The sequence below is a fragment of the Equus quagga genome, chromosome 8 (genome assembly GCF_021613505.1).
Source record: "Equus quagga isolate Etosha38 chromosome 8, UCLA_HA_Equagga_1.0, whole genome shotgun sequence".
Lineage (NCBI taxonomy): Eukaryota > Metazoa > Chordata > Mammalia > Perissodactyla > Equidae > Equus > Equus quagga.
Window position 1 is genome coordinate 87,839,757 of NC_060274.1, and position 21,811 is coordinate 87,861,567.

Sequence of the window (21,811 nt, forward strand, 5' to 3'; positions counted from 1 at the left end):
CCAGTCTTTCTCAGCAAAAAGAGGAGGATTGATGGCAGATGTTAGCTCAGGGCTAATCTTCCTCAAAAAAAAAAAAAAAAAGAAAGAAAGAAAGAAAAATCAGCCCAAAATAATCCTTATGCCAAAAGAGGCACATTTTGAGGTTACAAATTCTGCTCCCCTTCAAATCCTATAGATTTCACCTCTGCAATCTGTCAATTTTCTGTCCTCTTCTGTCTACTGCTCCCATGGCAGTCTAGGACATCATTTTCTTTAACCCAGGCTTATTTTAATTGCTGCTCCTCGAAGGTGGCAGAATATGCCACCTCAACATATGCTTCTTTGGCATACGGATTCTTTAATTCTTTGATTATTTCAGACAAAGAGGAGACACAGGAGATGCACCAAAAACAGAGCAGAAGTTAGCCTTTTGTAAGGGAAATTTACATTTATAAAGGAAATTACCATCCATAAGTGTGTCTCCTTCTCTGTAGCAGGAAGAGAAGGACGACTAAAGCACAAGAAACTCCTATCAAAGGGCATGCATTTAAAGCTGCCCATCAGGCGGGCCGAAGAAACTCCTATCAAAGGGCATGCATTTAAAGCTGCCTATCAGGCGGGCCGGCCAGTGGTCAAGTGGTTAAAGTTCTGTGTGCTCTGCTTAGGCAGCCTGGCTTCGTGGGCTCAGATCCCCGCAGGGACCTGCTCCACTCATCAGCCATGCTGTGAAGGCCTCCCACATGCAAGACAGAGGAAGACTGGCACAGCTGTTAGCTCAGGGTCAATCTTCCTCACCAAAAAATAAACAAATAAATCTGCCTACCAACCCTTACTCATGTTTATCCTACTTTTCCTCCTGCCCACCCCATAACAGGCCTCCCCATACCCTTCTCTCTTTTTGTCTTTAGCTGTAGATGGTATAATTCTAAGCCACCTAGGAAAGTTACTCATTTTCCCCCGGGTATCTCCCATGTATACTTGTTAATAAACTTGTGTTTGTTTTTCTCTTGTTAGTCTGTTTTTTGTTACAGGGTCCCCAGTGGAGAACTTAGAAAGGCAGAGGGAAAATTACTTTTTTCTCCCCTCCACTCCTCATCTCCTCATTCTAGTTATGCTAACTTAGTGTACTTCAGCTACCAGATGACTCACACTAAAATGCATTCCAGATCTTTTTATTAAAAAAAAAACCACACTCTCAGATAAAAACTAGACTACTGGTGCTGAAAAAAAATAATAAAAGAAATAAATTACACACTCAAAGGCTCTTTAGCAAATTAATTACAAACGCCTTACTGCTGATAATAAAGATGTTTCTACAATGTGGCCCCAAAACACTGTTAAAAATGTTGTTGCTTTTAATTAACCAGTTTTTAAAAATATATGAAATACACGCTCACGTTATTTCAAACAGTGTGAAACGTTAAAGTATGGAAATGCTGAAATCTCCCTCCCCAGTGCCATCCTCCCAAGTCCCACCGTCACCAGTAACAACTATAAATAGCTTGTAGTGTCGTTTTTCAAGACTTTCCAATGACACACAAGCATATCCATGTGTATCTCTTTTGGAACCACAACTGTTCTACAACTTGCTTTTTTTCCTAGTTACCATTTTTTGAACTTTTTAAAAATATTAACTCATTCAGATCTACTTTTGTCTGTTTGTTTTTGTTTTTATCTCTTGTGTGTGTGTGTGTGAGGAAGACTGGCCCTGAGCTAACATCTGTTGCCAATCCTCCTATTTTCGCTTGAGGAAGATTGTCACTGAGCTAACATCTCTGCCAATCTTCCTCTACTTCATGTGGGACGCCACCACAGTGTGGCTTGAGGAGCGGTGCTAGGTCCATGCCCAGGATCTGAACCTGCGAACCCAGAGCCACCAAAGTGGAACATGCGAACTTAACTGCTACACCACCAGGCTGGCCCTATTTTCGTTTTTAAAGCTGCACAATATTATACAAATGCACTGTAATTTAACCATGCACTATAATTTATTTAACCAATGTGTACTGCCTCCAACAGAGTAAATGAAAGTGACCATTTTTACATATCCTCATCACTTTGCTTTCTCTCTTCACACAGTAATTGTTTGGCAGCCCCAATTTTGACTATGTGTGAGCAATTAACCTAGAAGTTTTGAGACTTGTAAAATGTGTAATTTTTTTGGGTGCAAGAATTAAAACTGTCTACTTCAATGGTTTTCAAACTTTAGCATGCGTCAGAATCATCTGAAGGGCTTGCTAAATGAAGAAAGTAAAAGTATCTAAGGATATGATGGCTTTTAGCCAGAAAAGAGAATCCTTGGGTAAATTAAAAATATTAGTATCTGGTTTAAGGGTGGCTCCATCTGTTACATAAATGAATTTACAACAAAAAGATTAAGAAAAAAAAATAGTTTGTAAAACTAAAACTGTTTCGGGAAGTATTCTAGCTAACATAAAAATGGTTCGCTAGATAAAAGATCAAACTTCACTGAAGCTGAAAATGTGGTTAAACTTGTTACAAAAGGATAACACACAGGAAACATGACAAATGTGATTTGAAAGGACAAAGTCATATGCCTGGTACAAACATTTCCATACTCGCAAATTTGAGGATTCGAAATGATCTTATATATTCTTTGCCAATGTTAAGAATTTCATCGGGGCTGGCCCCGTGGCCAATGGGTTAAGTTCGTGTGCTCTGCTTCGGGGGCCCAGGGTTTCGCAGGTTCGGATCCTGGGTGGCGGACCTAGCGCAGCTCATCAAGCTACTGAGGGGCTTTGGAGAGAAGAGGTAAAAATAAATAAATAAATAAATAAAAAATTAAATTAAAATCTTCAAAAAAAAGAGTTTAATGTTTCCCTTATTTTACAATATATTTTATTCAAATTGGACCAATCAAGATTGTTACCCCTCAAATGCGACCACATCCATCACATATTACCCAATATAATCTCCTATTCCTTTGAACTCCACCTAGCCTTTTGTTATCTTTCTGACAACATTTATAGTCATTCATTCAGGAAGTACTGTTAGGACTCTAGCTTTTAAGCTAGTTGTGACACATAACTGAGAAACTAGCTTCTAAATCTCATTAGCATGTACGAAGGCAGTGGCCATGTCTCAAGAACTATTTAAGGTCTAGACATTTCATGTGTAAATGAATAAATCGTTAGGCTTGGGGTAGACAGAGGATCAAAGCTATTCTGAGTTTGTATTCTTTGCTGCTGTCTGACCCAGTACTTGGAATAGCTGAAATGCTCTATTTTTCTACCAGCCAACTGACCACCAGTAATATTAGATTATATATATGTGTTTTCATTTGATCAAATATTAAATCAATATTTACTGAATGGCAAATGATATGGAAACAAAATAGGCACTATGGTGTAGCACGGCAGACTGCTAATTACCTAAGTGAAACACATCCTTCCCTTCTTTCTTACTAACAGAATCTCAATTTTGTTGGAGGGTGGCAATTTGCTCAAACAAAAAGAAATTCCTCAGCTTCATTTACAGTTAGGGCGGCCATATGACACTGTTCTCTCCAATGACATGTTAAGGGGAAAGTTCTGCTTTAGTGAAATAAACATCCTTCTCCCAGCTTCCTCTTTCTGTTGCCTGGGAGATGGACCTGTTGGCCAGGACTGCAACGGCCATCTCGTGACCGTGAGAAAAGCCAAGGAAATTTCCAAGACCTCTGTCTTGATGTCCTTGTACCTCTTAATAACAACCAGCAACTGGGGCCGGCCCGGTGGCACAGCGGTTAAGTTCACACGTTCTGCTTCGGCGGCCCGGGGTTCACCAGTTGGGATCCCGGGTGTGGACATGGCACCGATTGTCAAGCCATGCTGTGGTAGGCGTCCCACATATAAAGTAGAGGAAGATGGGCATGGATGTTAGCTCAGGGCCAGTCTTCCTCAGCAAAAAGAGGAGGATTGGCAGCGGATGTTAGCTCAGGGCTAATCTTCCTCAAAAAACAAACAAACAAACCCCAGCAACTGCCTACTTTCTGGACTTCTCATTACATTAGAAAAATAAAATCTGTATTGTTTATTAAAGCTACTGATTTTGGATCTCTGATCTCTGTTTCCCTTAGTCAAGTGCAATCAATCAAAAAGGAAGACAAAGAAATATGTACCAATCCAGATCTGTGAACACACACAACAGTAGACACCCTAAGACAGTGTAACTGCTAAATTATGAGAAATCGTGAGGAAATGCCACAGGAGTTCAGAGAACATGCTTCACAAAACAAATCAAGAATTCAAAACAGGTCCTAAAAGGTCATAAATCTGAGTACTGATATAAATTAGATCAAAGTTGAGATATAGAGACATACTGAAAGCCTACGTGATAGTGTTGATCCACTAAGGCAGTTGTTTAAATCTTGGTATCCCCCCTCCCTTTAAATACAGACTCAACGGCCGGGCTTTGTGCTCACTCAGTACAAAGACCCAGAGAACATCTGATAGTATCTTAAGATAGAAGAAAGGAAGAAGTTTTGTTAGAAGTTTATCTCCAGGAAGGAAATACACTATCCTCAGGTTTCAAAAACAGCACCAGCTATTTAAGGAGCAACTGTTGATATCACAAGGAAGCCAGAAATAGCTGAGATGTGTTTAAATTAGAAATGACGATTTTAACTGGTTGGGAAGCTTTTAGTGACAGTTCCATCTCCTCTACCCCACTGTGTAAATAATTCCCATCCTCCTTGTTGCTCTTTAGGGGATAGTGTTAAGATTATACATATGTTTTGGTTTTATGCTTGTGTTTTATTTCATTTGTTAGATACTTTTACTTTGGGAGAATTTTTTCCCCAGTTTTATTGAGCTATAATTGACATACATCACTGTATAAGTTTAAAGGGTACAGCACAATGGTTTGACTTACATATACCGTGAAACGATCATCATCATAAGTTCAGTTAGCGTCCATTATCTTATATAGATACAAGAAAAAGCAAAGAAAGAAAAAAACCTTTTCCTTGTGATGAGAACGCAGGCTTTACTCTCTTAACAATGTTCCTATGTATCATACAGCAGTGTTAACTACAGCCATCATGTTGTACACTACATCCCTAGGACTTATTCATCTTATAACTGGAAGTTTGTACCTTCTGACCACCTTCCTCCAATTACTTTGGGAGAATAAAAGATATGGAAAGAACTGAATAAGATTAAACCACCTCACCGTTTTTGGGGATTACTTTTCTACTAGAGAAAATAAATAATTTGCTGGTAAAAAATAAAACTAGAAGATATTCTGGTAATGTAAGAGAAATTAGGTCGACTGGGATAGAAGTGCAGAATGAAGTACGTGGAGGTGGTTAATGTAAGGCTGAAAATAATATGCCATAATGTAAAAAAGAATATGAGGAAATAAGCACCTAGAAATCACTATGAATAGTACACTCTCTTAGAGAGAGAGATGTTCCCTATTCTTTTCTAAAGGCATCTGTCCACCCGTGTTCTCTATCCTTTACCTTCCGTCTCCTCTGGAATTCAGCTGGATTGATTTTTCCTCTCCTCCTCTCTCACTTCTTTAATCACTCGCTGTTCACTGCCCTTCTGGCCTACCAACATGCTCATGTGCCAACCATTCAAAAACAAAACAAAGCAAAACCCATGCCCACAAGTATTTCTTGTACTCAACAATCACTTTCTGGTTTTCTTCACTTCACTGTTTTTCTAGCAGCCGCTCAACCCACTGCTACAACAGACTTTGAGTCAAACTTGTAACCTGTGCGGACGGACACTGCTGATTCTGTCCCTTCTTTTGGAAACACTTCCTGTTATTCTAGCTCTGACAGCTTTCTGCTTTCCTTACTGAACAGCCCTTAAATGTCGGCAGTCTCAAGTTTTCTCCCAATATACTGCTGAGAGACTAGACATTTGAGAAAATACTGTTTCTAGCCCCAATTTATCTTCTGAGCTCCAGCCCTACATTTTCAGCAGCTGTTGCCATAATAATAATAGGTGATGTATATATGTTGGTTACTATGGGCCAATATATGGACCAACAATAACCAAATGCTTTTCTAAGCACTTTACTTATATTAACTAATTTATGGACATTTCTACTTGGCCCTTCCCTGATCACCTCAAACTTAACACAACAAAGTGAACTTATTTTTCCACATTTTCCCTGCCTCCTGGCTGCTCGTCAAATCTGCCCCTCTTTCCCCTTTTTCTATCTTGGCTAATAATGTAGCCAAGTTTACCTTGTAACCTTGAAGTTGCTGCTGCCTGTGATTAATTTCTTTATTTAATGATCATAAATAATCATAAGCTCTCAAACGAAAGCAATTATATTCACTGTGTTATTTCACTTAATCTCTACAACTACAACAATTATGAAGTAGGTACTATTATTACCTCCCAATTAATAAATGAAGAAACAGAGCCTCAGAGAGGTTAAATAACTTGCCCAAGATCACACAGCTTGATAAACGAGAAAGCCTAGTTCAAAACTAGGTCTGTATGACTCCAGAGTTAGTGCTGCCATGAAGTCGTGTTGATTTTACCTTTGAAATGTTTATCTTCCGACCCCTCATTTCCTAGTCTAGGCCCTAATCATCTTTCACAAGGAATACCGTCAACATCTTCCTAAATTACTTCATTATTTCCAGGCGTTATTCTCCCACTCCACCTTGTCTTAAGTTATCTTTATAAAACACAGTTTTGAGCATGCAACTATCCTGTTTAAGAACATGTGATGGCCCCTCACTGCCTAAAGGGCAAATTCTTTAGAATGGCTTTACAAGATTTCTTTATAACTTGGCCTCTTTATCCACATTCCCTAACTCTTCCCTCCAAATATACACCTTTCATGCTGTAGCCACAATACTACTTGCCCCATGCCTTTGTTCATGATATTCCTTCTGCCCAAAATGCCCCTGCTCTCTGTCTTCCTGTTAAACTTACGTTTGAAGGCTCCACTTAACTATTACAATTCTGTAGCACAATTTATATATTCTAAGTAGGATTAAGCACTCCATTTTTTGTGCTTGAAGCACTTTCTGCATATTTCTATCGAGCTTTGAGGATAAGAGCACTGACTGAAGTTAAACAGACCTGGTTTGAATCTGGGCTTTCCCTCTCACTAGCTGTGAGACAATGAGCAAGCTACTGTTGCTTAAACTCTTAGAGCACATTTCTACATCTTGTAAAACGGAGGTGGGGCTAGGAGTGGTAGAGCGGGTTGTACTAATAATTGAACCTAGCTCGCAGAATTGCTGTGAAGAGTGAGACTGACATATAAAATAATAGACCTGGGGCCAGCCTGGTGGCACAGCGGTTAAGTGCACATGTTCCGCTTCGGCAGCCCGGCATTCACCAGTTCGGGCCCTGGGTGCCGACATGGCACCCCTTGGCAAGCCATGCTGTGGCAGGAGTCCCACATATAAAGTAGAGGAAGATGGGCATGGATGTTAGCTCAGGGCCAGTCTTCCTCAGCAAAAAGAGGAGGACTGGCAGCAGATGTTAGCTCATCTTCCTCCAAAAAAAAAAAAGCATTAGGCCTGAGTTTGGGCAATATATGAAATACGCAATAAACATTAACCATTATTATTGTTACGGTTATTTTACTTATGTACTTGTCTATGGGTCTCCTATCCTATACTGTAAACTCTCTGAGGTTTGGGTCTTTTTTTTTTATTCACATGTGTATCTCAAAAAGTGCTTATCACACGGTAAGTACTCAACAAATGTTTGTTGATTGAATAATGAATTTTTAATTTAAAAATGCATTTCTCACCTGAATATATAAAATAAGTGACCATCAGCTTTTAGAGTATATGAAAATTTACCAGTTTTAATCTAATATTTATTGCTACTCAAAAATCCTAATGAATAAAGAAAATGGAAGGTCTGCAGAAAAGCATAAAGTTACCTATATTCCTCCTACCCCCGCAAAAAAACCAAAACAACGAAAGAAATCTTACCTGCAGAATAAAGTCACAAAATACCTGTTACATAAGTCAAACGATCCAAGGTTATTTTACACCTAAATACTATAGTTTGATCAAATAAATTCTGAAATATAAAATAAGAGAATGAAATACTCTAGATTAAGTCTCATCACTGTTCACTGGGTAGAAAAGTATAAATAAATTGCTAGATAAAAAAATGAATCTGACTAAAATGTGTAAGTTTTACAAATAAATAATTTGTGTCATTTGTGTCAAGGATTGGCCTTGCTCTAGAAATTGACACAGAATAAAATAAAACATCTTGAAATAAAATAATTTAAAAAAAACCAAATAAGCCAATAATTCAAATACTTCCTAAAACTAATTTGAAACAAAGTTAATAACCCAATATATCTTCAGTCATGAGTTTATACTCCTTTGACTCTCTTACTTCTTCATATGAAGAACTAAGCATTTCTCTGTACAGAATGTTTACTATCAGTGGTTCAAAAGTTATGCTAATACAGTGGAATTTGAGATGTCAGGTTGACCATTTGTAAAATGTATGTACATTACATCAGTGAACGTCCCTCTATCCCAAACCAATTTGCGGGTCAGAAGCCATGATCACAATGAAGCAAGATTTTTTTTTTTTTTTGAGGAAGATTAGCTCTGAGCTAACTGCTGCCAATCCTCCTCTTTTTTGCTGAGGAAGACTGGCCCTGAGCTAACATCCACGCCCACCTTCCTCTACTTTATATGTGGGATGCCTACCACAGCATGGCGTGCCAAGCGGTACCACGTCTGCGCCCAGGATCTGAACCGGCGAATGCCAGACTGCCGAGAAGTGGAACGTGTAAGCTTAACCACTGCGCCACCAGGCCAGCCCTAAAGCAAGATTTTTAAACAGCAAAATACGGCACTTTGGGGCTATTATTAAGTAAAATAAGGTTACCTGAACACAAGCACTGTGATACCTTGACAATCGATCTGATAACCAAGAGGGCTACCACGTGACTAACGGGTAGGTAGTGTAGACAGCATGGATGTGCTTGACGAAGGGATGATTCACACCCCGGGTGGGACTGGGTGAGAGGGCGTGAGATTTCATCCCACTACTCAGAACAGTGCCAAACTTAAAACTTAGGAAATGTTTATTTCTGGAATTTTCCATTTAATATTATCAGGCTGCAGTTGACCACAGGTAAGTGAAACCATAAAAGGCGAAACCACGGATAAGAGGAAACTACTGTATTCAATTCACTCATAGCAGAATGCGTTAAGAAAAAAAAATCTTAAATGATGCTAGAAGCATTATCCTAAAAGTATTATGAGATTTTGCGTGGTATGCTCTTAAAAATCAGTGTAAAGGTTTTTAATGGATGGTAACTTAAGATACAATTAAAACTTAGAGTAACCATCATCCAAATTGTATTTGATACAAATCATGAACATCAGACCCTTTTCTAACATTTTTAACCTTTTCTTTTAGGGAAAAACGAAAACCCCTTTGCTTGATTCTGGTTTTCTCTGATTAACCCCTCCTCTATCCTTTTACAAAAAAAGTTCTCAAATGTGTGGTCAGCCAGGATCACTCTACTCCTCGTTCACCCTATTAAAACTTGGACTTGGTAAATCGCATGCCCCTCCTTCCATATTTGATTGCTCTTTTTCTTAGGCTATTCTCTTCCCTTTTGGCTTTTGTAAAGCTACTCAATATTCTGCAACTCCTAAAACCATGCTTCTTGCTTTAATTAGTTTTTTTCTCCAGCTCCTTATCTGAGAATTTTCTGCAAAATTCAGTCCTTGGTCCTTAGCCCTCCTCTCCTTCTCAGAACACATGCTGGACTCTGTTTCAGTTTTAACTTCTATATAAGTGACTTCCAAAATACTTTCCACCTCTCCCTAGTATAGTCCTCTGTCTCTAAATGCCTGATGGACATTCCCACCTAAGTGTCATGCTGTCACCTTAAAACCAACACGTCTGGAAACAAACTCCTGTTCTATCCAATCCCAGCTCTCCGTCCTCATCTCTTTCTGTCAATTGTATCTTGCTACTCAGAGAGGAAGAGACATTTTGGAATCATCTTTGATCCCACCTGTCTGTCTCTACATCCAGTCAAGCAGAATTTATAAAATGCTGCTTTCAATGAGCAACCCTCATTATCTACAAGAAAAGTTTAAAGCAGGGTATCAAAAGCTTTCTGAAATTTAACTCCACTTGCTTTCAAACCTTGTCTCCTATCATCCCTTAATTCGTAACACGCATTTTTGTTTCCAACTGGATTTGTCAACTCATTGTCCCCTTCGTTATCTACCTCCGGCTATGCTACGCTCACTTTACCAGGCACCTCAAAGCTCTCTCATGTCCTTTATTTCTCTGCATTTCATTGACCCTTATGGCCCAACTCAAGTCCTACTTCTTCCAACTTCCCTAAATATTAACTCTTCTTTCTCTGACCATTCTGAACCCCAGCACCCACAGGACAGGGATTTTTGTGTTTTCTTAACTGCTGTACCCAAATGGCTAGAACAGTGGTTGCATACAACGGATATGCAAATAAATATTTGAATAAGTTTTCACAGGGCTTATCATCTTTTTTTTTTAAAGATTGGCACCTGAGCTAACAACTGTTGCCAATCTTTTTGTTTTCCTGCTTTTTTCTCCCCAAATCCCCCCAGTACATAGTTGTATACCCTAGTTGTGGGTCCTCCTAGTTGTGGCACGTGGGACGCCGCCTTAACATGGCCTAATGAGCGGTGCCATGTCCAAGCCCAGGATCTGAACCAGTGAAACCCTGGGCCGACGAAGAGGAGGGCGCGAACTTAACCACTCGGCCACGGGGCCGGTCCCAGGCTTATCCGTCTTACATACATTCCCAATTACTGTCTTTGTCTGCTATTTAACTCCTCATGTTTATATATACCTTGTCTCCTTCAAAGGCAAGGGCTTAAAATTCCATAGCATTTTAAAATTTTTTCCTGGTTGCTACTGTGAACAAGTCATTTTCTATCAGACTTTCAATTTATTTTTGCTGGTATATCAGAATGTTACAGATTTTTGTACTTTAATCTTTTTGATCACCTTAATGAATGCATTAATTCTAACAGATTTTCAGTTGGTTCATTAGGATTTTCAAGGTAGACAATTACATTGTAAGTGGAGAATTTAGTCTCTTCCTTTCAAATATGTATACTTAGGATTTCTTTTTGATGAATGCATTGGCTAGATTAGGTTTATCATTTTTTACATCTCATAAGAATCATGAGCAAGTTGTCAATCACGTTAGGCACTAAAATACACTGTAACACAGCAGTGCTGACACGTGCTACAAATGAGAATCTGACATGTGTATTTTAAAATAAGCTTCTCAAACGACTTCACACTCATTTTAACTTGAGGTTCAGTGACACAGAGAGTTTGCAGAAAATAACATTGTATAGCTTTCATTTTGAGGTGGGACTCAGTTTTTTCTCATTACAGATAAAATACATCTAACTTTCTAAACAAAAGACTGTGTGATTTCTTTTTTATTAGAGTGCTAAAAATTGACTCTGGGCAAGAATAACTTTTGAGAAAAAAATGACATATGCTCATCAAACAAAAAAAGAAAACAAAACAAAAAATATTTGTGACTCTCTTTAAACAAACAAAAGGAGTGGTGGTTTGCCAGGGCTGCCATAACAAAATACTACACTGGGCAGCGTAAACAACAGAAATTTATTTTGTCACAGCTCTGGCGGCTGGAAGTCCACGACCAAGGTTGGCAGGTTTGGTTTCCTCGGAGGCCTCTTCCTTGGCTTGCAGATGGCCACCCTCTTGCTGCCTCATTCATAAATTCATCCTGTGTATGTGTGCCCCTGGTTTTTCTTCCTCTTCTTATAAGGACACCAGCAATACTGGGTTAGGGTCCCTCCCTAAAGCCTCATTTTAACTTAGTCGTCTCTTTAAAGACCTTATCTCCAAATATGGTTACATTCTGAGGTACCAGGGGTTGGGACTTCAACATATGAATTTTGGGGGACACAATTCAGCCCCTAACAAAGTGTGACATCTAAAAATTTTTCATAGAATGTTAAACTTACGTAATAGGATATTAAATTAGGAACCTTCCTGTTTGGGTTCAATTCAAGAACCAATATGAGAGGTATCATACTAAGGTGAGGGGAAGAAACTCCCCAAGGATGTTAGTTAATAAGGAAATGTAGACAATTGTTCCATGATTCTTGGGCCCACACCCACTTAATGAATAAAAAAGGGTGAAAAGAGGGAAGGAAGAGAGCATGTGTGAAGAATTGTTGCTGTGTTAGATTCCCTCTGCCTTCAAGGGGTGGGTATGGTGGAGTGCTACCTTCTCACCAAGCTGGCAAGAGGAGTCTTTCATGGGGTCACTTCAAGAACTTGAAATGTGTTTAAAGTGGAGGATGGGTATCTGATCCACGGTACAGAACGATACGCAGTGGGGCAGAAGTGACTTTCCTGTGCTCCACTAGGTAGCACATACACTAAAAGTGGAATGAGATTAGAATGGTCTCCGTGCAAAGATGACACACAAATTTGTGAAGCATTCCATATTTTTTACAGTTGGTAACACTGTACTGCATAACTGAAATTTACTAAAAGTGGAATTTAAATGTTCTCATAATAATGAAAGATATATATGTGAGGTGACAGATGTATTAATTAACTCAATGGGGGGAATCTTTATCAGTGGATATGCATATCAAATGACTGGGATGTATACTTTAAATATCTTACAATTTTGTCAATTATACCTCAATAAAGCTGAACTTTTAAAAGGTGGGCGGGGACTTTGTTGTAATGGCCTGTACTCCTAGTTTGAGGTAGGGATGAGTGAATGCTTCCTACTGACTGGACGGGGACCACACAGGAGGAAACCAGCCAGGAATCTATTTATATCCAGCCACAAAGAGCCACCTGAGAGGGAGGGACTTCGAAAGCAAGAGCCTGTATGGAGTGGGTCACTTAAAAAAAAAATAAGGCTGAGGGGCAGCAGGGTACCAAAGGAAATTCTTTGCCCACATTAAGGGGATACAGTGAAAGAATAAGAGAAAGTCAACTTTAAATATCTTGCAGGCCCAGAGAGCACAAACCTATCCAGTCAAATATCTCATTCTTTACTGAAATCAATGCTGCCCCCTTCCTCCTACTCCACTGACTCAAAAGTCTGAAGCAATGGCTAGTAGGGGAAGGAAGAGCAGCAGAGAAAGAGAGAGATTAACTATGACCTCCTCCTCTCCCATCCCAGATCACTACCTACCATTAACCAGGGAAGGGAGAAGCCACCTGCAGTAAATCATAGCCTGGTGGTGGTGAAGAAGTCTATATTAATCACGTTAGGTTATGGTGCAGTAAGTAACAACACAAAAATTGCAGTTCCTTCACATGAAAGTTTATTCTTCATCCACACAAAGTCCAATATGGGTCCAGATGACTCTCCAGGGCAGCTGTCCTCCGTGTAGTGGTTCAACTTTCCAGGCTGCTTTGATACTGTGTCATCTCCATCTCAACATGATGCTTCAGGGTTTGCTCCAGCAGGAGGAAAGAATATGGACAGCTGTGCATCTGTTCATAACTACGCTGGCCCAGAAGCGACCATGTCATCTCCATCCACAGTCAACTGGCCAGAATACCGAAAGCTTGCCCAACTGCAAGAAGGGGAGAAGAACTAAAAATATTGGGGAGCACTAGTAATGTCCATCTAGAAGTCCACCTCAGAATTAAAACTGAAATTGTGAATAATAGATAAGACTAGACACTTCTATTAACAGAAATGAGATTGGCTGCTTGTGATTTAAAAGACTATCTTTTACCTGAGAGTGAGCAAAAAACCCATGGGCCTGTCATCAGGGGTGAGAAAGATTACCACCACCGAATAAACTTTAAAGGGGCCACAAGGAAGAAAAATAAAGTTGTGTTCTATTTATATTCCTTTTATGTCTATTCTACAACCCATCACATCTTTCGAAGAGATCTTTGAGATTGTTTAATTTAACTCTATTTTTTAATAATAAACCTTTAATCTCTCTCTAGTTTGAAGACTATAATTCTATTTCCCTGAATAAAGATGTGAGGCTGGAAATGTTTGTCCTTACCAGCTAGCTCTTTCCATTTAGTGAATAGTCTATCAAATGAAGTCATTCTTTTCCATGAACGTAATTTATTTTAGCTTTTAAACTCTTACAAGGAAAGGTCTGGATCCAACTTATTTTAACATCAAACAGAAGAATGACATATATAGATGGGCCTTAAACTCAAAAGTCAGTTTTAGAGCTTTCTTTTAAAGCTGTAGATTAAAAAAAAATATTCTCAGCTTTCTAAAACAACTTCAAAAGCACAAATTAAGCATATGGAATTTTATATAATTAGAAAAGTTGGTCAATTTGTTACCAATATATTAAGGGCACTGCATTTGCTTCCCATATGACACTAAATTTCCCAGATTAGTCTCTGGAATGAATACAATGGAACACCAAAGTATAAATTATTTTACTGAGAGATCAAAGTAGATTTGGATAGCCAAATGCAAAATTTAATAAAAACAAATAAAATCTACACTTTTAAATAACCTATCTAACAAGGATAGTGACTAGAGGAACAGTGGGGAAAACTGAGATTCTTGAAGCTATAGAAAAGTTGAGTTCTGTGTAGGGTAGCTATTGGACAGGAAAGATATCATTTACTCACAAAATCTGGTAAAAACTCCTCCAAGATTTCTTCCACCATAATCCAGAAAGAATAAGACAAATTCTTATAAATAGCATATATATGCATAAACATATGTATACAAACATTTAAAATAGGTGTTTTTACTCTAAAATAATTTCCTCTTGAAAGTCATTGCATCTTATATGCCAAAAATAGGAGTTTCATTGGTGCTGTCCCAATCCCAATGGCTAACCACACACATTTTTTTTTGAAGAAGATTAGCCCTGAGCGAACTACTGCCAATACTCCTCTTTTTGCTGAGGAAGACTGGCCCTGAGCTAACATACATGCCCACATTCCTCTACTTTATATGTGGGATGCTTACCACATCATGGCGTGCCAAGCGGTGCCATGTCTGAACCCGGGATCCGAACCAGTGAACCCCAGGACGCCAAAGCTGAACGTGCACACTTAACCACTGAGCCACCAGGCTGGCCCCCTGGGTTTTTCTTTTATGAGGAAAAATTACAGTTCCTACTATTTCCCTAAAATTTTATTTCTGTTAATATTTTTATACTTAGGCTAAATTAATTGGAAAGTGGACAAATGCTATCTGGAGAGAATAAAATATAGAAGCAATGTCTAGGAATAAAAATCAACCAAGTAGGGGGCCGGGCCCATGGCTCAGTGGTTAAGTGTGCACCCTCCGCTTCGGCAGCCCAGTGCTTTGCCGGTTCGGATCCTGGGCGCAGACCCAGCACCACTCACGAGGCCATGCTGAGGCAGCATTCCACATAGCACAACCAGAAGCACTCACAACTAGAATATACAACTACATACTGGGGGTTCTTTGGGGAGAAGAAGGAAAAAGAAATAAATAAAATCTAAAAAAAAATAAAGAGTTCTTTGTAAATTAAAAAAAAAATCAACCAAGTAAAAACATTAAAGTTGTCAGGTATCATTCAATATTAAAAAGTTACATGAAAAGTACACATGACAACATTTCCCTCCCTTGGAGCCTCATCCTTCTAAACTCTGTGTTGGAATGGGCTTCTCTGCCTGGCAGGAAACTTCCAATCAGTGCTCAAACTTTGTTCAAGAATTTGTGTTTTTACTGAGAGAGTAGCCATTCCTGGTCAAAAAGGCCAGAGAGAACAGGTCATATCCGACTAGGCATGCTTGATTGGAAGGATGAGTTAAAACTGAGTAGCAAGTGAGAGAAGTCACGGTCAATAGGTATGAGGAAGGACTGGAAACTTGCAGGAATCCAAGACAGGACAGAGGAAGGGAGGAATTCAGGCTTACAACTGTATACTGTGATTCATTCCCAAATACAATTCATCACCAAATACCAATTCTACTGTGCAAAATTCTACTGCTTGTGTATAAACTTCTATGTACATGTTTGGCAACTTTTACCTTTTCAGTCCAGTTTACAAAAACTGCAAGTCATCCTTATTGGGGATAATTAGAAAGAGTAGTTTTGGCCAGCCCAGTGGCATAGTTAAATTCAGTGCACTCCACTTTGGTGGCCTGGGTTCTTAGGTTCGGATCCTGGGTGCTAACCTACACCATTCATTAAGCCATGCTGTCGTGGCAACCCACATACAAAATAGAGGAAGACTGGCACAGATGTTAGCTCACGGCCACTACTCCCCAAGAAAAAAGAGGAAGATTGGCAACAGGTGTTAGTTCAGGGCCAATCTTCCTCCCCACACCCCCAAAAAGGGGCCAGCCACATGGCCTAGTGGTTAAGTCTGGCACGTGCTGCTTCAGCGGCCTGGGTTCGGTTCCTGGGCACAGACCTATACCACTTGTTGGCAGCCACGCTGTGGTGGTGACTCACATACAAAATAGAGGAAAACTGGCACAGACATTAGCTCAGGGCGAACCTTCCTCAAGCAAAAAGAGGAAGATTGGCAACAGATGTTAGCCCAGGGTGAATCTTCCTCAGGAGAAAAAAAAAGAAAAGAGTAGTTTTTACAATGAAAGCTTAAGAGAAAGAAAGACAAGAGAAAATAAGATGAGTGGCTAAAAATTATGCCTTATGAGTATCCATAAGGAAAAATGATTGTAGGATGTGAGAGGGGCTGGTAGTCTCTGTTTGGGTACAATAATTACAACTACTATTTATTAAGAAGTTACTATGAGCCAGATAGCCAGCCCTGATGATCTAGTGGTTAAGATTCAGTGCTTTCACTGCCATGGCCTACGTTCGTTTCCAGGTCAGGGAGCCATACCACCTGTCTGCTGGTTGTCATAATGTGGCAGCTGCGTATTGCTCTGATGCTGAAAGCTGTGCCACCAGTATTTCAAATACCTGCAGGGTCACCTATGGTGGACAGTTTTCAGTGGAGCTTCCAGACTAAGATAGGCTGGGAAGAAGGATCTGGCCATTCCACTTCTGAGAAAATTGCCCATGAAAACCCCATGAATAACAGTGGAGTATTGTGTGATATAGCAACGGAAGGTGTGTATGAAAAGACTGGGCCGGGTTTAGCTCTGCTGTACACGAGGTTGCTAGGAGCTGGAATTGACTCGACGGCACTAACAACCCCCAAATGGGCTAGATATTACTAAATGTTTTACATTTAACTATTTCTACGCACAACACCAAATATGTAGATTTTTTCCTCAGACCAACCAATTCCTCAACTCTCCAGACAATTCAATTCAATTCTGACACTATCTAGAGTTAGTGACTGATCCGTGAGTTAAGCGCTCAGTCCACACGTCTGCTTCCACTTCAGATGCCAGTCTCAAGTCCGAGGTTGCCACCCATACTTCTGACTGATCAGCTCTAAATTCGAGGGTTCCCACAACCCCCTCCTCAGGTTCCATAATTTGTTAGAACAACTCATAGAACAAAGGAGAGTGCTTTCCTCACTATTACAGGTTTATTATAAAGAACACAAACGGAAGGGAAGCATAGGGCAAGGTATGGGAGAAGGGGTGCAGCCGTCGAGGCCCTCTCCAGGCACACCTCCCTATCAGCGCCTTGAGGTATTCATCAACCTGGACACCCTCCTTTAGGGGTTTTACGGAGGTTCTGTTATGTAGGCAAGACTGATTAAATCATTGACAAAGGTGATTAACTCAAACTCCAGCCCTTCTCCCCTCCACAGAAGTGAGGGTCGTGGGGCTAAAAGTTCCAGTCCACTAATTATGCCTTGATTTTTATGGCAACCAGCTCCCATCCTGAAGCCATTTTGGGACTCGAAAACATAAATCCACCTCATTAGCATATAAAAGACACTCAACACTTCCCAGAGTCCAAGGGCTTTAGGAGCTATGTGCCAGCAAAGATGTATTTCTTATTGTAGCACAGATATAAAAACAATGAAAATCTGAGAAACTGTCACAGCCAACATGAGATAAGGAGACATGATGACTAAATGTAACGTGGTATTCTGAATGGAATCCTGGGACAGAGAAGGATATTAGGTAAAAACAAAGGAAATATGAACAAAGTATGGATATTTCAAAATGTATGAATATTTGTTCATTACTTTCCACAAATGTACCATACTAATGTCAGATGTCAGTAATAGGGTAAAAAAATTGTTCTAAAATAAAAAATTTATTTAAAAATAAAGTGTATTGACTATGATGAATTAATTAGTAATCTTAAAGAGATGTGGTGTGCACAGAAGAGAAATTTACCCAAACTAGCTCCATTCATAGGTAGCGCTGGTTGTTACAAGGTCTCAGAGAAGACAAAAAAGGATGAGTAATTAGGCGTAGAAGGAAAGAAACATGAACTTCATGAAATGGCTGCTCTTATCTCCGAGCTCTGAATTTCACAAGCAGGTCTTCTGCTGGGCTTCCTAATATATTTATCTTGCTGTCCTGCAGGACTTTTCAGTTGTAGCATGCACAGCCCGCTAGCAACTCCTCTGTGTCTCTCAATTAAAAACTCTTAAAGCAGTGCATCATCTTGAGCCCAGTACCAGAAGTCATTTAGTTGCCTAGCCAGCTATGGATAGGCCCTCCTTGGTTAGGTAGTTATCGCTGGTTCCATTACCTGAGACCAGGTTGAGCTATGTCAACTGGACATCCATGGGTTTGTACTGATTCTCTAAGGCAAGGGGTGGGCAGAGCACGCCCCCTAAACCATAGCTATTAGAGAAAGATAAAACCAGGATTTGAACCCACGTCTTTAGACTCCCAATCAAATATTTATCCCATTTGAAGAGTCATCTATTAAACTTAGAAGTTAAAACCACAAAGCTCTTTTGACTTTTTCCTTTTAAAAGCTACTAGCAGCCTGCTGCACATATATTGCAAAGTGAATTAATATAACATGGGCATACATATGTATATGTAAAGACTGACTGATTTCTATACTATAAATAAGTAAAGTTGGTCTGCCTGGTGGGCCTTCAGTATTTCTCACAAAAGATGGCAAACTGTTCTTATGATGTTATCATCATGGGATTTTGTGAAAGCACCAATTTTCACCAAGCTCTACTTGGTTTAGAGGAGAAGTGATATAACAGACCAATCCACAGTTTAAGTACATACAGGAGGGTATGGCAATTAGTTTTTTTCACATATGCATTATAAATTTTTGTTTTGGGGCAAAAGGAAGCTAAAGTTCTCTAAACAGGACAGTGATAAACAAATGGCAAGCAATAGGATATACTGGAATATATGAGGAAGCCATTTGGTGTAAACGTAATTTGGCCTGAGCCTATTTTTCCCAAAAGGCCTGATGTGGCAGTTGAGCATGCACTGTATACCTGCTTTAAGCATTTGCTATGTCCCAAAGACAAGAACAAATGCCCTTAAGACAAAGGTGCAATTTCCCCCACACTGGCACTTCCTTAAGGACAAGCATCTCTCTCTAGGCTAGGAATTGATTGCTGTGCTCACCTGTGACCACCCAGCTAGAGACAACATACCTGCTACTTGCTGTGTCCACCAAGACAGCAGACCTACTACCTGCTGTGCCAACAGGGTAATCTCGTGACTACTGTAAAAGGGACATTTCAATCTTATGTTAAACATGCTCTCTGACGGTATATAACCACTCTGTACACACTGACTTCTTTAGAGTGCTCTGTTCCTTTGTGGAAAGACTCTCCCAGGCTATAGGGTCCTCACATCTGGCTCATAATAAACTCACTCCAATTTTGATTTATAGATTGGTTATGGATTATTAGCTTGTCAACAGCAACATAAACAAAATGAAATTTCTGACATGAAAACATTTGTTGGGGCCGGCCTGGTGGCACAGAGGTTAAGTTGGTATGTTCTGCTTCGGCGGCCCGGGATCCGCCAGTTCAGATCCCGGGTGCGGAACTACGTACCACTTATTAAGCCACGCTGCGGCAGGCATCGCACATATAAAGTAGAGGAAGATGGGCACCGATGTTAGCTCAGGGCTAATCTTCCTCAAAAAAGAAACAAACGTTTGCTGCCGGTGTTACAGAAGTGGAGAAAATAAGTAGTAATAACCTAAGAATAATTTAATTATAGCAATAAACAAAACCTAGGAATATTACTGGCAATATGACACGTGAGAGTTAACACTCGTTTTTTACTTTTAGTTAGTTTTTACTGTTAGTTATTTCTGTATCCAACCTGAGGCCAACAGCAACCAACAGGACAAATAGTTTCTTTGCTCAATTAGAACATGACAGAGGCTTAAGTATTCTAAGTATATGAACCTAAAACGATATTATTAGGTATAGTGGTAGATTGTCAACTTATTGTCAATATTAATACCTGACCGCAGATGTTCACGTGTGTCGCACATTATCGGGAGTATTCACCGGATTCTGCACTCCAGTAAGTACATTAGAATGCAACTCAGTGGGTAACTTATCTTGATGAGTGGGCTCTAACTTTAAAAAAACTAAAAACATCCCCAACTTCGGAGCACATACTGCTTCTGATGCACCTCAAATGGAATTATGGAAACTCTCTTATAATAAAATTGGAAATAAATTTCTAAAATAATGTTATGCAATAGGTTTGGGGAAACGATATTTCTTGGCAGTTTGAGACGAGAAAGAATAAGCTTCAAATACAAAATAAACCATTCTGAACTCCAACTCGGTTAACTCTTTTAACCACTGCGAAGTTACACCTTTTCATAATCTAACTCGTCCTAGCTACGGTGCGAAAACAACAGCTCAGTCGGAATGGATTAGTTGCAAGGGTTTGACGCGGGATGCAGGCAGGAGGGAGCAACCTGCCCAGGACGCTCAGTTATCTCCGGAGAACGGGTTTTTCAGCAGGAGGTAGCTGGTTTCCGAATGCCCCATTTGGTGCCTTTCTGTTTCAAATGGAGACAGAACAAAGGCCACGGGAATCCGAGCGCCGCCGTCAAGGGTCTAGACCAGATCACCGGGCCCGCGAACGCGCTCCCTGTGCACCCCTCGCATCCCGGCAGCGGCAGGCGCGAGAAGCGGAGGCCGGACAGACCCGCCCGCGGCCTCTCTCCCGTAAGGCGCGCCGACCCCCGGCACTCACCATCTCGATGATCTTGGTCTTCCGCCCCGTCTTCCTCTTCAAGGTGAATATGTACTGGGCCAGCACCACCCCCGCCACCAGGGCGCACACACTGGCGCTCGCTACCGCGCCCACCCTCGCCACCGCCGCCCGGTCCATGGACAGGGCCTCCAGCTTCTCCCGGCCGGAAAAAAAACAGGTCACTGAGCGGCTGTGGGCCTCGGAAGCGCGGCTCGGCGGCGAAGCCCGGACGCCCCGCCCCCTCTGCGCGAGCCCCGCCCCCGCGGAAGGCCCCACCCACGAACGCCGAGGGTTGGGGACGGGAAGGAGCGGGAGGGGCGTGGCCTGCGTCCGGGGCAGAGGTGGGAAGTGGGTCTTTCCCAGAGCCAAAGTCTGAGGAACTGTCCCAGGGCAAAAACGGGAACTTTATTATTTCTCTCTGCTAATGAGGACCAGGCGGTGGTTCATTCCGTCTTCGCCCAGTAGAAATCTGATTCCAACCGCGCGCCCTCAGAAAAAGTCCTCCGCCTTCCACCGTCCTCAGCCACTTTGGACTACAACCCCCAGAAGGCCTCGGGGCGCAGCGTTCCAACTTGCGCAGTAGCATTGACTATAAAGAGTTATGACAGACTGCAGGGCGGTGAAGGAAATAACAAAGAGGCTGCCTACAGAATGAGAAAATATTTGCAAACCATGTTTCTGATAAGGGGTTAATATCCAGAATGTGTAAGAACTCCTTTAACTCAATGACAGAAACAACCCAATTGAAAGAGGGGCAAAAGACTCCAGTAAGACAAATGGGCAACAAGCTT

General features: G+C 40.7%; 1 protein-coding gene and 1 pseudogene across 3 annotated transcripts in view; one reads left to right on the forward strand and one right to left on the reverse strand.

Moving 5' to 3' along the window:
- NT5C3A (5'-nucleotidase, cytosolic IIIA) overlaps positions 1-21,243 on the reverse strand; it is a 52,435-nt gene extending 31,192 nt beyond the window's left edge. For 2 of the 3 annotated variants that reach the window (XM_046670209.1, XM_046670212.1), the window contains exon 1: positions 21,021-21,243. In XM_046670209.1, the coding sequence (XP_046526165.1) occupies positions 21,021-21,158 (138 nt within the window). In that variant the 5' untranslated portion in view covers positions 21,159-21,243. Of the gene's footprint in view, positions 1-13,152; positions 13,208-21,020 lie in introns of those variants that run through there. The other variant, XM_046670210.1, reaches the window with a different exon arrangement.
- LOC124244304 (uncharacterized) lies at positions 12,353-12,450 on the forward strand (annotated as a pseudogene).
- Positions 21,244-21,811: the final 568 nt, after the last annotated feature.